We start from the raw sequence: 16,384 nt of genomic DNA, 5'->3' as shown, positions 1-16,384 counted from the left end.
TCGTCCATGTCTGTACTACGTAACAAAGTAAACAATTCATGGCTAAAATTTGAGGTAAAATTAAGAAGTGGGATATGAATAAAAAAAATTCCAAAAAAATAAATTAGAATGCATTTATTTAATTAGGATTTTACAATATTCAATTTGCTTATTCTTTTGGGTAAAAAGGTATTCAATTTGGTTTTATATATGAATTGGGGATTGCATGTGACGAGAATGTGTGAGTGACCCCATAGTACTTTCATTTTTAGTTAGAAAGGAACGTGCATGATTGTCCTTGTCTTTGGCTCGAAATTCCAATGGTAAATAATTAGACTTCCAATTTTAAAATAATAACAAAAAATTCCATGAAAGAAAAAAACATGTATACTCTTATTTTACTTTTGTTTTGATAAAGATTGTCACTATTTTGTTTTGGTGAGTGCAAGAACCGAGAAGAAAGGAGACACAATACAATAAGGGCACAAACATGGAAATACAATACAATTTTGGCATATATATCTTTTTCCTCCTCTTGTGAAAAGAATTCTTACACGTCTGGTCACTGAGTGTCACAATCCCCTCTGATTAGCTTCTCACTGCAATGTCAATAATACAATGCAATAGCAGCTTTGGCTGTAGTTGAAAGCTGTGGAATCTCAGCAAGGAATCCCCAAATTAACCTCTAAATGGAAGCTGAGAAACCAATATAGTTCCACATACTTTCAACCTTGTTTTGTGTAACTTCTCAACTATAATAAATAATAGGGCAATATCAGCTCTTCTGAAGAATTCAATAATATATTCTTACTAAATAGACTTTTTTACTCAATAAATTATTCATACTAATCCATGCACACAATACTTTTCATGATGTTGCTCTATGTTAATCATTACTTTGTTTAATGGAGATTAAAAAATGAAACATAAATAAAATATTAAACTGTCCAATTCTATTAAGCTTTGACCGAGTCTAACAACTCTCTTCCCTTTGTGGATTAGTTGATTTGAGAATGATTTGATTAACTCATATTTGAATGTAGTTGTACTCATCTATCTTTCTTTGGCTGAGGGGCAACTTGGCTGACCCTAGATTCGACTCTTAGTCGGTTTCAATAAACATGTTATATATTTTCAAGTGTAAACAAATGTCCTCGGGTTATTTTTTTACCTGGTCTTGAGTTGTAAGTTGATGCGGTGTAAAATAACAATTGTTAGTGTGTGAATAAGGTTATCATTGCAATGTAAAAGAGAAAAATAACTATTGTACACCTTGTCTCGAATTACTAATAGAAAAAATATTACTCCTTCCGTTTCTTTTTAAGTGTCATTTTAACAAAAAGTTCTTCAATCAAGATAGTGGATTATTAGAGTTGTTTTTTTTTATTATGCCCTCATTTATTTTCTCTTTCTAAATAAATTCAATAATCACTCTCTTTTTTTAATGACTAATTAAGGAATTTATTGAGAAAGTAAGAGTATAATTGACAAATTATAACATTAAACTATAAAACGACAGTTAAATAGAAACAAAAAAATTCCTCTAAGACGGCACTTAAAAAGAAACGGAAAGAGTATTATTTTATGCAAATTTGATCGCTCCAACAATAACCTTGTTATTTTCATTCTTAATGGGTGTCTTTCTATAAATAACTCTAGTTGAATTTCAAGTTCTTTACACTTGCTATGTTTTTTTTTGTTTTTTTTTTTATTTTTCCGATCTCTTTGTTGCTAAGTACTTCTTTAGAATCTTTTTGTCTGTTTTTGAATACTTTCTTCTCTCTACATAAGCCTAATATTTGAGAATCATATTTGCTTTTAAACTGCGTTGTACATTTTCTTTCTCATCTTTGGTTCAATCATCTTCATTGTTTTTGTTATCCACAACACCATTAACTTCATGTGTGGAAATAAATGTATTTTCTTTTACAATCTTCCAAATACCACGATTCATCCCCTCAATGAAGATTCTCATCTCCTCTTTCCACAAATCATATCCTTCTTCATAAAAAGATGAGTATTTATTTAGTGAATCACCATAAGTCATTTTCTTCCACTTGGAACAATTAGTCTTTAACGAGTTAGGCTATGATGTCACTTGTTGAACAAGTGACTCCAAACACAATAAATGAGGGTGAATTGTGGTATTTAAAATTCATGATTACTTTAAAATTAATTATTAAAAACAATAATTTGTGTTAGTATAGTTAAAGATAGAGATAGCAACGAAAAAATGGAATAAGAGGAAAACAAAGGAAGGTAAAAAATGGAAAGTAAATAGAGATATTTAAGAGAGATTGCACTAGGATTTATAGAGGTTCAACCGATCTCTTGGCCTAATCCTCTACTCGAGAAAAACTTCTTGAGAGATTCACTAATAATATATGTTGGCTTTTGGCCTTTTACCAGGTTATGCTCACGAACCTTATTACATTGCACTGAGAGATTTTACAAGGCTGGTCTTCAAACCAAAATTGGAGCATTTCACAGGCTAAGCTCACGTACAAAGAACGATATTTTTACCGATTGATCTCAAAAATCAAACAGAGGTTTTATCAGGATAAACTCAATAACCAACCCAACAAAACTTAAAGAGAATCACATTCTTGATAAAATAGCTAAATTCCAGTACAACTAAAACCTTAGAAATGTATTTCACTCAAAAAGACATTATGACAACTTTTAGTGAAATAAGGAATAAAAAAGAGAGAGAGGTGTTAAAATGGGAGAGAATGATTTAAAATCAAATTTCGGTGTGAGAAACAGTGAAGAGGCGTTCTCCTTATATAGGAGAAATGTAGTTTAAAAAGGAAAATGATCCATGAATTAGTTAACGTTCATAATCTATTATGCCATAGGTATAATCTTTTATGTTGTGCAAAAATGAAAAGTTTTCAAATTGCTCAGTTACTAGTCGACTATCAATTCTATTAATTGATTATGAGGTGTTATAATTGAGATAATCGACTAGGTTTATTGGATAATCGATTATTCAATATATTTTTCACTCATAATTAATTATTTGGACTTGCAATCAATTAGTTATTGGTGATTTTATCAAAGAGAGAGGGTCCTAAAAAACATTTAGTGAGTGTGTGAGAGTTTTCTTAGTAACTTATAAGCTACTATAATATTTTAACAATACTCGGGTCACTCAAACACTTTTTGAGCGCACGACCGCATCAAAACAATGTGACCTACATAATCCAGTTTTGCTCGCCTAATTATGCAAGTAGTGCATGATTTTCCCTATTAAAGGTACGCATCACCTCATATTCAGCTTGCTCTTCCCCCTTTCACAATATTTTTCGTTTCTTTAATTCACACAATATTTTCTCAAAACATGGCCTTGTGTCAAATTGTCTAATTTCCATGAGCTTTGAATGAGTTTAATTAACACTCTCTCCCTTTTATAAATTTTAATAGATTTAAAAAAGGAAATTTCTTTATTGACCCTCCTATGGGGTGACCCCCAGCGAAATTTCCAAGTTGCCCCTGCTTCAGAGATGTATCTCCGAAGTGTTTTTTTTTTTTAAGATTTTTCCAGACTTCGGAAATGCACTTCCAAAAATTCCAAATGGGGGGTGTTTTCGGAGATGCACTTCCGAAAACACCTTTTTCACATTTTCGGGGATTTTCGGAAGTGCACTTCCGAAATATGCACAAATTGTGTTTTTTTTTTATGTTTTTCTTAATAGTCCCGTATTTTTAATTAAACGAAAACGCCGAGTAAAATAAACGACATATCAACATAAAATACTAATATAATAAATACAAGCCGAATAATATATGCAAGCCGAATAAAATAGTAATAATGTGCGAAAATGTACGTGAATGTCAAGAAATACAACCAGAATACAATAAAATCCAAGAAAAATAATCTAGAACCCCTACTGTGTGCCTAACCCTAACTCCCTAGGACCTCCTCTGCCTCCTATATGCCGCCACACCGCCCGCATCACCGACCATCCTCTCCACCACGACGACTGCCTCTGGACCGCCCTGATCAATGATACTTCGCTCCAACGCGTCTCGCCCAAGCATCTCTATCCGCTGGCATATCGGCAGAAGATCAATGGCATGGTCATCCTCGGCCTGCTGGTTCTCCAGGATCTCCTCGTATGTTGGCCTAGGAGTGCCGGGAGCGTCGGGTGTCATCAGAGGATGTGACACCCGTTAGAACCATGTGACGTACCCCTCTACACAATGCCACCCCTGGGTGGCCTGCATGCGACGATACTCCTTTGGGACCAAATGATGCTCCCAGTCCTCAAATATGGCAGTGAGCTCCACTCGGGTAACTGTGTCAGGAGCAGCCTCAAACGGCGACCTCGGTATCATCTGCACATGTCCAAACTGCCACATGCACCGCTCAGGGAGATACCTCACCATGGTGTTGGTCCCGCATGCCAACCAACCAGAGTATAACGCGATGCGGTCAAAGGGGACAACAGTAGTGTAGCCACTGAATGGCCTCCTACGAATGTCATCGTGAGTTGTGCGATCGAGGTACCCGCGATATGGTCCCACTGCATTGAGCCCTCTTTGGAGAACGTATCGGGCGGCCCTGGGTATGGCGTCATCGTACGCAGGGTCAATGGCGAAGCCGTGGATGCGGGGGAAGTAGGAGATGATTCATCCCTGAAACACAAACACGATAATGTATTAAAAACAAATACGAACCATAAATAAATGTAATTAAAATTAAACGTACCGTCAGGAGTGTGACGGATCCGGTCATCTGCCTGGTCCTTCAGTTGGAGGCTTCATTCAACTTCTGGTATATGTATACCAGAATAGCTGACCCCTAGTTCCACTGGTGAATGGTAGTCACGTCCATGAAGTAACGAAGGTAGTCACGTCGACATATTTTGCACTCTTGTCCACAAAGAGTGCAGTGCCTACCAAAAACATAAACCAACACCGAAGAGCGCAGGCACGGTGATACTCCATAAATAGGTCGTTACCCGCCTCCTCGGAATCGGCCGCCGCCACCAAGTGGTGCTCATACTTATCGCTCAATGTGGAGAACCGGATATGAGGCCCATTTGTCGTCCGTCACTCATAATCAGCCATATAGGGGTCCATACCCAGATAGATCCCCATCCACTCGATCGAATCGACCCTCTGGATCCGTGAATGGTTCAGCAGCATCCCCCTAATCGGCAAGTGGAGAAGACAATGCACATCGTGCAAGGTGATCGTCATCTCCCCAACCGGTAAGTGGAAAGAAGACGTCTCCCTATGCCACCGCTCCACAAAAGCCCCCTGCATGTCGTGGCTGATGGTGGTATACCCGGTCATGCACAACCCACCTAGTCCGAAAGCAGTCACCGCATCATTAAACCACTGCGCCTCTGGTTTAAAGAGACCAAAAATATTTCGCGCGTGGTTCACCATTTTTAAAGTCGGCCTTTCCTGTTACAACAAAAACAAAAAACATTGTTAATTAGACCGTTAAGAAAATGTGGAATAAAAAGCTAAATAAAAAACAGTTAAATAATAAAGTCGGATAAATTATAAAAAATACCTCTCCTTCCCAGACACATCGAGCGACGTGCTCGTGGTAGGAAATCAGCACGGATGTGTCCCTAGGCCCTCCCGGATAGCCTTCCTCCTCCTCCTCCTCCCCGTATGGGGGATCAGCATTAGGTATCTCCTCCTCCGCCTCCTGGTATCTCACTTCCTCCTCCTCCCGTACCTCCTCCTGTCGGAAAGAAGATACCCGAGCCAGCCGACTCCTCGATCCAGACGAGGAACCAGGCTCATCTATCTGGACGGGTGCTCGTACTCCACCCCGTCCCCGCGTCGATGCAAGCTGCGTCGCCCGCTCGCGTCTAGCCGACGCTGTCTTTGTCTCTCTCTCCTGTCTAATTCAAGCTGGGTTGCCTGCCATTTTCCTGAAACAATTGAAATCCATAAGCGAACAGGTTAGAAGGCTAAACAATCAACAAAATTAAAAAAAAAAACATTTGGGTCAACTTCGAAAGTGCATTTCCGAAACTGGTCAAGGAGGTGTTTTCGAAGATGCACTTCCGAAAACACCTGCGACACCAATTTTGCAGAAAACCTAAAAGCTTGCACTAAACAGCAAAAACGCGCATTATTTCGGAAATGCATTTCCGAAATATTGTTTTCGGAAATGCTTTTTCGAAATTTTTTTTTACGTAAAAAAAAGGTGATTTCGAAATGCATTTCCGAAATAAAGGGGCAATTACGGAATTTTGCTGAGAATCACCAAGAAAATAGGGAGGTGGATAAATAAATTCGGCTTAATTACACTTTTGGTCTTCCTATTTTCGACTTTTTGAAGTATTAGTCCCTCCATTTTAAAAGCCAGGTTTTTAGTCCCTAAACTTTGCTCCACTTGGGATTTTCAAGGTCCCCCTCCACTTGGGTGCTTCATTAATGACGTGGCATACACAATACACTGCCAGGTCACATTTTTTCCATTTTTTCCTGAAATCTATTTTTAAATTATGGATGATTTTTTTGTTTATTTAAAAAATATTTATTTGTTTTATTGTTTAATTTCCCATTAATTAAACCCTTCAAACTCATTCATCCATTCATCTTCTTCACCAAATCTTGTCTCAACTCACCGATCTACAATTTACAAACACAACAAAAACCTGCAATTTACAAACACAACCTCATACCACCGGAAACCTGCAATTCTGCTTCAACACCGAGCTCGATCTATTCACGTGTCCGTTTCCACAACACATCACCACACCTCACCATTGTTCATATTTATCCAATGCATCCCTTCACTATTCTCACCAAACTCTCGGCTTCCCTCAAAACAAAACTCAATAATCCTTCAACTTCACTCAAAACCCAACATATAAACAAACTTCATCACAACAATACAAATTCAATCCTTCACAATCTTCTTCAACGTAACACTGATTCACAACAAATAAACACCTTCAGCTTACTCAAACCGATTCCATGATTTCTCACCATCACCTTCTTTCAGCCTTCAACATACATAATCAACAAACACAACTCCCTGCATCAATCGAATCGTAACATCATATTTCACCCTCGTAACAACTTCGCGGATTCGAAATGCATCACGCAACCACAACAATTTTCGCTCTCTGCTTCAGAATAAATTCAATAATCTACAACAGAACAACATCACGGTTTCAACAAACACAACAGTGGAATCGAAATCGCAAAGAAGAAGTCAAATCTGAAAAACATTGTTGAATCGGAGATGGAGCAGAGAAATTGAGAGAGGAATCGAGATGAGGAATAGAGATGAGAACGAAAGAGAAGATGAGAAGGCTCGCCGGAGAGAGACGAGAAAAGCTCGCCAGAGATGGAGAAGGAAGTTGCGCCGTTAGAATACTAGAAGGAGAAGAAGAACGTGCAACAACTCCAAACCCTATTTTATTTAATTTCCCAATTCCTATTTTAATTAATGGGAAATTAAACAATAAAACAAATAAATGTTTTTTAAATAAACAAAAAAAATTATCTATAATTAAAAAATAGATTTCAGAAAAAAAAAAGGAAAAAAATGTGACCTGGCAGTGTATTGTGTATGCCACGTCATTAATGAAGCAGCCAAGTGGAGGGGGACCTTGAAAATCCCAAGTGGAGCAAAGTTTAGGGACTAAAAACTTGGATTTTAAAATGGAGGGACTAATACTTCAAAAAGTCGAAAATAGGGGGACCAAAAGTGTAATTAAGCCAATAAATTCTCTTAAAAAATAATAAAATTGAGTAACTCCATTTGAATTTGATAGTTTTTTACTCTGTTTAACATTTTTTCAAGTAAGAGGGCACTCACCTAGTTTTAAATTCAAATGTTTGCCAATTTCAATCAACAAAGTTTTTCATTCTCATGCCTAAAAATACAAACTTCAAATTTCATCTTGCAAGATTCTGTAGACCCGAACAGTAAATAATGATTCTTAAAAACACTAAACCTCAAAAATCAGTTATTTGTCTCTATGCATAAAGAAAGGCAATAATCGTTATGACATGTACTAACAGATCACATGATATTAAGTACAATCTCACATGAGAGTATTAGATGATCTGCAGGAGTTCCATATATGAAGTAATAAATACTTGTCGGCATGTATCACTCTCTGCATAAAGTAGTTGTTAAACTTTTCCATAAATATAGCTTTGTTGGATGAATCTTGTTTTTAGGCTAATAAACAAACAAGACAGCATTTCATAATTCATTTTCTACACCAGTTTTGTACTACCCTTTGCATCAGCAACCATAATCACATACACAACTCTCATAATTGTTAAATGCACTTCTTTTTTTAGAGTCATTTTTGTCTCTTTTGGTTTAAATCACATTCAAATGTTTGGTTATAACTAACAATATATATAGTATAATATATATAATTTTAAAAAAACTAATTCTTTTTTTCTTAAGGATAGACTGAATAACAAAAATATTACCAATTGTTTGACAAATATGATACTATCACCACATTTTTATATTTCCATTTTAATGATATATGTTCTCTTGGAACCCTTTGCAACTTTTGCAAATTTCTTGCGGTATTTAGTATTTATTTGTAAATATATTTTTCATTAATATTATGCACATGATAATTAATTAATAATGTCATATAGATTATATATTTACATATATTAATTACAATAACAAATTTTACACAATCAAACGGACGCTTTGAAGCCATGATATTATCATCTAAAAGAGATTTTTTTGAAATGATTGTAAACAACTTAGTTTTGCTATATGTTGATTTGATTATGATTTTTAATATTTTATAGACAAAAATTGTACATGACACGATAAAAGTGTTCATCTCTTTTCGCCGAAACAAATCTCAAATGTCATAGAATTATTTAGGATAGACGTCATTCGTCTAATATGACCTACCATAGCCGTATCAAGCACAAGTTTATATGTAGTTTCTTCCCCACCAAACTCATATCATATCTCAATCTCGCAGGATCTCAATTTCGATCCCATGTCAAATCTCTCTCTCTCTCTCTCTCTCTCTCTCTCTCTCTCTCTCTCTCTCTCTCTCTCTCTCTCTCTCTCTCTCTCTCTCTCTCTCTCTCTCTCTCTCTCTCTCTCTCTCTCTCTCTCTCTCTCTCTCTCTCTCTCTCTCTCTCTCTCTCTCTCTCTCTCTCTCTCTCTCTCTCCCTCCCTCCCTCCCTCCCTCTAAGATATTAGTACTCAAAATGGCTAAGATACACCCACTCAAAGGTATTTGTTATTTCATCTTGTGCTATTAATAAGAGAAAATTGACTTTTTAAATTCATTGAATAATGAATGTATCTAGTCCATGATACAGTTCAAATTTATTTATTATTCAATAAATCTAAAAAACAAATTTTTTCTTATAAATAAAATCAGAGGTAGTAGTACTCAAAATGGCTAGCCTGTGACCATATTTTTACCATCGTATTTATCATTGTGTGTATTAAGCACATATTGATTGTACGACAAAATATAATTTTTGAATAAAATATTAAGATTTTGAAGAGTTTGAGAAAATTTTAAAATCAAATTTAAATAAGATTTGAAAATTCGAAAACAAATGTGTCGAAAATGATTTGTTGAAAATGAACATTATTAAAATTTTGGGAGTTTCAAGAATATATGGGAGGTGAAGAATAATTTTCCCAATAAATTATATTTTCAATAAAAAATATTACTAGAAACATGTTTCCTATAAAATACCGCATTTTAGGACATTGTTTGAACAATCACCTCCAATAAATTCTAGTTTTAACAACATCTTGTCATTTAGTGATGTTGCATTTTATTTACCCCAACTCATACATACAAATAATCCTTTCACTCTCAAACTACTAATGCAACCAAAGAGTCCTTCATACTGCTTTGGATTCTCCCTATTTGTTTACCTTTATTGAATCGTTCCTTTCACTTTTCTGCCAACACTCTGCACTCTCTCTCCTTCTCTCTCTCCACCATTATCCCTCCATAACTAGAAAAAATAAAACCATTCATTACTCAGAACTAGAAATAATGACAAACTTTTCATTCTTGGTCTACTTTGACAACAAGAACAAAAAATTTATTCAATTTTGACTTCTTTTATTTATTTATTTATTTATTTATTTATTTATTATCTGTATAATTCTTTTGAAATTTTTGTCACATTACAACTGGCATGAGGAATATATCTTAGTTAAGTTGCATTTAATTTTCCAACTTATTTTTTTTGAGTTAGATGGGGAATGACTTCAACAACTGACATGATATATGCTTCCATGGCTTCACTTATTTCATATCAAAACTCAACCACTATCCTATTTTTACTTCACCTTCTGCTTCTTCCAGTTTCTTGCTTCTACCAATCACAATCTGCAATTCCTCCAAGGGTACGCTCTTCTACATGTTTTTGGCAGAATATCAGTAATCTGTCACCGCGATACTTTAATTTCTGTCAATATTGCGGTGACGTTCTGATATTCTGCCAAAACTATCAGATATTATATATGTTACAAGAGTAATTGTGATTTCGTCAAACTCACAAGATATATTATGTGTGCAGGGGTTATTATTTGAGGAGAAAAACAGATTAGGTTCAGCTCCACCTACATGTCACAACAAGTGTAACCAATGTCATCCATGCATGGCAGTGCAAGTTCCAAGCCATGAACATGCTCAACCAGGCCATACTCATAGTGCTGCTTCAAGTCCTGCTATGGAAGGTGGATTCTTTCTACAAGATAGTGGTAATAACAGGTACTCAAATTACAAGCCATTGAGTTGGAAGTGCCATTGTGGTGGCCACTTTTTCAATCCTTAGAAGAACTGCTTGCTTATCTTTGATTTCATGATTGGAAAATACTATTGTAAAATTGAAAATCTTCCTTTTTTTTTTCTTCTTTTGATTTTGTTTATTTTTAATTTATTGGACTAAATTATTGCGTCAGTATATTGGTTGTATACATTGGAGTTTGATAGAATTTGTACAAAGTTTGTTACGGACCTGAAATATTATCTCTTTCATGAAGTGTTATTAGAAAATATTAATTTGATAGTTTATGAATTTTGATGGGAAATTTTCTGGTGATATGATTATTTTTTCTGGTCTGTCATGATGTTGAACTCATCATCTTCATGGATATTTGCTTGGTTCGCATGTCGAAGTTTTCATGGACCACCACTTACATATAAGTGTGAAAAACTTTTACAGATCAATAATAATTGTTTGTTTGTTTGTTTCTATCTGAAAACTTGGACCGGACCATTTAATGTATCTAACATATTTAAATTGTATTTTATGAATATTTTTTTAAAGATTCTCCAACATAATAATCCAAACAATGCATTAAATTGTTTAAAGACATTGAAATATTAAAAAAGTAAGGGTAGATTTAGAATAGTAACATTAAATGTAATATTTATAAAAGATTTGTGTTTATATTTAAGTCGATTGTTTTTTTTCTTCCTTATATATGGAATGAAATCGGAGGGAGTATGTCACCAATTGGATTGATGCCCACACCATGGTAAATTTCTTGAACAAGAGCATATTTCCTAAGTTTAGAGTCCATAATGTTTTGAGTAGCAATAGAGTGAAACATTTTATAACAAGTATTTGGATAATCTCTTGACCAAATACAATGTTAAGGATAAGGTTGTCCCTCCTTACCATCCTCAAACAAGTGAGAAAGTGAAAGTGTTAAATAGACAATTGAATCAAATACTTGAAAGGGGGTGGATGAGGTAGCTCAATTGGCACTTGCTAGTTGAGTTAAGGAATCAACAACTTTTTGAAAAAACAAAAATACAAGGACTGGTACTACTTCAAGGAAGGATTGATTAAAAAAAACTCAATGATGCATTGTAGGAATATAGGACAACTATCAAAACTCATATTGGTTTGTCTTCATATAAATTTGGTTATGGTAAAGCGTGACATCTCTTAGTTGGGTTAGAACACAAATTTTATTGGATAGTAAAGTTACTTAACTTTGATGCAAACAATCTTTGAGAGTGTGCTCCTCTCAAGGTTCTGGGTTAGAATTCTACTAGATGCTAACAATTCTTGTGTTGGGACAGTCCATATAGAGTTTTGCTCTGGCTTTAAATGGGCTCCCGCTAATGGACAATGGAATTGGTCCTCTTGGATTAGATGGTCGCAAGGTCGAATACCAAGATTTCAAAAAACAACAAGATTTTGTTAAAGTTGCATGACTTATAAGAGATGAAATTTATGGCTTATGAAAATGTGATAACTCATAAGGATGAGACAAATAAGTATCATGATAAGCACATAGTGAGAGTTTTATCCAAGAAAACAAGTGTTGTTTTTCAATTCAAGATTGAAATTCTTCACTAAAAAACTAAAGTCCGAGTAGTTTGGTCTGTTTGTTGTAAAGAAAGTCTCTCTTCATGAATCGGTTGAATTACAAGAGTTTAGAAGTAGCAACACTTTTAAGGTAAATGGGCAAAGATTTTAAGTTTTTCATGGATCGGTTGAATTACAAGAGTTTAAAAGTAGCAATACTCAGATTAGTTTGGGACTCATATTTCTTCTAAGACTTATATTTTTTAGTATGGGAAATCATAAAGCAATTGCCTAAAACTCCACTTATATGCTTGGGTTGAAATTTTATGTAGGGGAGAAGTCCCAACAGAAATAGAAGTATCAAACCTTGACCTTATTAAGGCTTCAAATCAAAGCATATAAGTGGATATTTCGAAAAATGCTTCTTGATTTCTTAAAGAAAGAGAAAATCACTCGTCATTTTTAGAGGAAAAAGATATATATTTTTTTCTGTCACGATCAATCGTATGTTTGAGTTGAGCTAACCTCATGACGTTATGTTGAAAAGAAGACAAAATACACTTCAATCAATAGATGAAGAAAATGTAGGGTGAATCAAAAGTCAATTTATATCAAGAAGGTGCATTATGACTGGATTAATGCTCGAATATCTGCCCTAAACATCCAATAAATTGGATATGAAACCAGATCTAAGGGATTTGAGGGATTTCTTGTGGTTCAATGTGATGTGAAGGTTATGGTGTTACTATTTGTGATTTTGATGATGCCAAAAGAACAAAGTTAAAATAATCATAAGTATCATTAAAGTGGAAATTATCAAAAAGTAAAGCTAAAGAAGGTTCTGATGTCATAAAGCAAAGATGGGAACTTTGGATCATATGAAGAACCGATTCTTCTCCACTTTTCCAACTAAAGCATCAAAAGATGTGAACTCATCTATGAAGACTAGCTCTTCTATGGGATCAATGGATTCCAACAACTTTGATTGTTTAGTAGGAGAAGCCCAAACGGATGACCCCGCTGCTGAAGATTTCTAGGATGCAATGATTCAATCCATGGCTCAGAAAGCAAAAGACAAAGCAAAGAGATAATAAAGAATCTTAGAATCTCAAGACAAAGAGATAAAGACAAGAGAGAATCTTCTCTTGGAAGAAAAACAATACAAAAGACAAATGCAAAGATAAGAAGGAATCTTATCTTGAAAGAATGCACAGGCAAAGATAAGAATCTTATCTTGGAGAAAGGAAGGAATCTTTTCTGCTTTTTGTGTTGTTAGTGAATTATTGTTGTGTCGATGGGGCCCAGAGTGTACCCGACTTTAATAATTCATCTTTATTTGTTGTAACCAGCTATCATAGGTAGCTCTTATCGGCTTAAATAGTAAGCCTTTGTATCCCTATATAAAGGAAAATTATTTCCTTTTGTAAGCACGCAAGTTATAATACAACAAAGTTTTTATATATGCTATGTCTTCTATCTACCATCTATCACTAAAATACTTAAAATTCCGATCCTTATACCGCTGAATTACATTTCTGGTATCATCACTTGGTTCAAAACTAGGGTATATTTCTAAATCCAACTATTTGTCTATGACAATTAGTGGCTACAATTTTTGTTGTGGAAGGTTAGATAACTTAGAAGAAACTAAGTATGTAGGTTCTTCTCTTGATATTAGTATATTTATATCATGGCAACAAGTTATAAGGGTTTTTTCAAAACTAAGGATGTTTTTTAGTGTTTTCTTATATTCATCGTTTTTCTCAGAGAAGGGAGTGTCAAGATGATTTTGAAAAGAAAATTTTTGCTAAAAAACATTAGACATATTTGATTTAGGAGAGATACTTCTATCCCTTAGGGTTGATAGTTAAACAACGTTTTTGTTTGCAAAGATGACTTATCAGTTGTTGCGTAGATATATTTTTACTAAGATCGAGAGTTATATTTACCTACTTAGTTTTACCTAAGGTAGCTAATCATCCACAACATCTTTAGCCTGACATATTTATGGATTCTGATGATGATAATCATCAAAATAATTTAATTAAACATGAAGAACTTATGGAATATCCAAAAAATTTGGATAAACTTAATAAGTGGACTATTATCACACCGGGGATTGTATAAATCAAGTAATTCTTTGGGTAATATTTCCAAAGACGGACCAATTTTAGTCCAACATTCGTAAAACAAATTTGGTATGGGTTTATTAACCATTACTGGATTAATAGAGAAAAACCAAGAATGCTTGTTCTTAGGATTTTGATAATAAAAAGCTTGAGTAAAAGCTTGGACATAGTCCCAGTAATTAAAGTAGATATACTTTCCTTCATCAATCCTTATTGCCTTTTCACCATTTGGGTTGAGACCCCATTATCTTGGTAACAAGATTTTATTAATATGGCATTTACTGAAGTTTATAAAACTTTCAGGATTATTGTTCTGATAGTGGTGAGTAATCGTTACCAATTCGGTAACAATCAAAAGAATCTCTAGGTGAGGCCTAGATTTTCCATGAAGACTTGGATATCCTCTTGATTCGAGGTATCAGGTTTTGATAGACCATCCATCATTTGGATTTATCTTAATATCTTCTTCATCAATATACATGATTTTTTCAGTCACTGGATTTTCAAAATAATCCATTTGTTCTTGAGATGGGTTATTAACCACAACTTCCTTGTAGGATATATTTTTATTAGAAGAGGAGGAGGCAATATCTTCCTTTTTTGATGAAGATGTAGGTAATTGCTGCATTTTTCTTCCTTTGTAAATTGTAGTCCAATCCCCTATTAGAGGAATGTTTGATTCTGGTTGGGGTAACATATTGTTACTCCCTCTTCCACCACGGTCATAACCGCGACCTCTTCCCCTATACGGGGTCATCATTTTTTCCCTGCAAAAATTCACGAGTTAGGTAGTCAGCAAGTGAATTATTTTCTCCTTTAATGTGTTGAATGTCAAATTCAAACATAGATAATTGAGATTTCCAGCTAACAAAGATTTGCTTAGCAACAAGATTTTTAACATCTTTTTCAATAATTGATTTAGTTGAGCTGCAATCAATTTTTAATAAGAATTTCTTATTAAGAAGATCATCTTGAAATTTTGAAATATATTTTATAATAGAAAGCATTTCTTTCTTGATAGTAGAATATTTAGATTGAGTAGGATTCCATTTTCCAGAAGTAAATCTGACCAAAACTTCTTTTGATGTATCAGGTATAACCTATTTAAGGATTCCTCCATAGCCTAAGTCTGAAGCATCAGTTTCAACAATTTTGAAATACTTAGGGTTAGCAAGAGATAAACAAGGCAAACATTTAACCTTATTTTTAATTCTTTGGACTGCCTGAGAATGTTCATTAGTCCAAGGGCCAGGATTTTTTCTAAGCCTAGCATGTAATATGGCAGTATCTTTAGCAAGATTTTCATAATAATCTGCTATGTAATTAAGACTACCAAGAAATCTTTGTAATTGTTTCTTATCTGTAATAATATTGGGGAATTTTGAAGCAAATTCAATACTTCTTTGTATAGGAATTATTGTTCCTTGGTCAATTTCATGACCTAAAAATCTAACATTTGTTTGAAAAAGTTTCATTTTAGGAGTAGATATAACTAATCCATTATGTTTAACTAATCCTTTAAATATTTTTAAATGTTTAACATGTTGATCTATAGTTTTAGAAAAAACTAAGACATCATCAATATAAACAATTATAAATTATGTATAAGGATTAAAAATATCATTCATAATATTTTGAAATTCATAAGGGGCATTTTTAAGGCCAAAAGGAAGGACATTCCATTCATAATGTCCAAAAGGCATAGTAAAGGTTGTCTTATACTTATCAGATTCATTAATATGAATTTGCCAATAACCAGATTTCATATCAAATTTAGAGAAGATTAAAGCATTGTTTAATCTATCTAAAAGGTCTTTTTTATTAGGAATAGGATATCTAATCCATGTTAACACCTTATTAAGAGGCTTGTAATTAATAACAAGTCTAGGGACCCAACGTTCTTTTTCAGCAGCATTATTGACATAAAAAGTTGTGCAACTCCAAAGAGATTTGAGTTTTCTTATCAATTTTTTCTCTAAAAGAGATTCTATCTCTTT

At 34.2% G+C, this 16,384-nt stretch overlaps 1 protein-coding gene across 1 annotated transcript; it reads left to right on the top strand.

Annotated features, from left to right (window-relative positions):
* The first annotated feature begins 9,727 nt into the window (after positions 1-9,727).
* On the top strand, positions 9,728-10,959 carry LOC131655753 (EPIDERMAL PATTERNING FACTOR-like protein 1). The gene is made up of 2 exons (XM_058925561.1): positions 9,728-10,339; positions 10,513-10,959. The coding sequence occupies exons 1-2, from the start codon at positions 10,196-10,198 to the stop codon at positions 10,768-10,770; spliced, it is 402 nt and encodes a 133-aa protein (XP_058781544.1). The 5' UTR covers positions 9,728-10,195; the 3' UTR covers positions 10,771-10,959.
* Positions 10,960-16,384: the final 5,425 nt, after the last annotated feature.

This window comes from Vicia villosa, linkage group LG3, assembly GCF_029867415.1.
Source record: "Vicia villosa cultivar HV-30 ecotype Madison, WI linkage group LG3, Vvil1.0, whole genome shotgun sequence".
Taxonomy (NCBI): Eukaryota; Viridiplantae; Streptophyta; class Magnoliopsida; order Fabales; family Fabaceae; genus Vicia; species Vicia villosa.
This window is presented reverse-complemented; position numbering and strand designations above follow the sequence as displayed.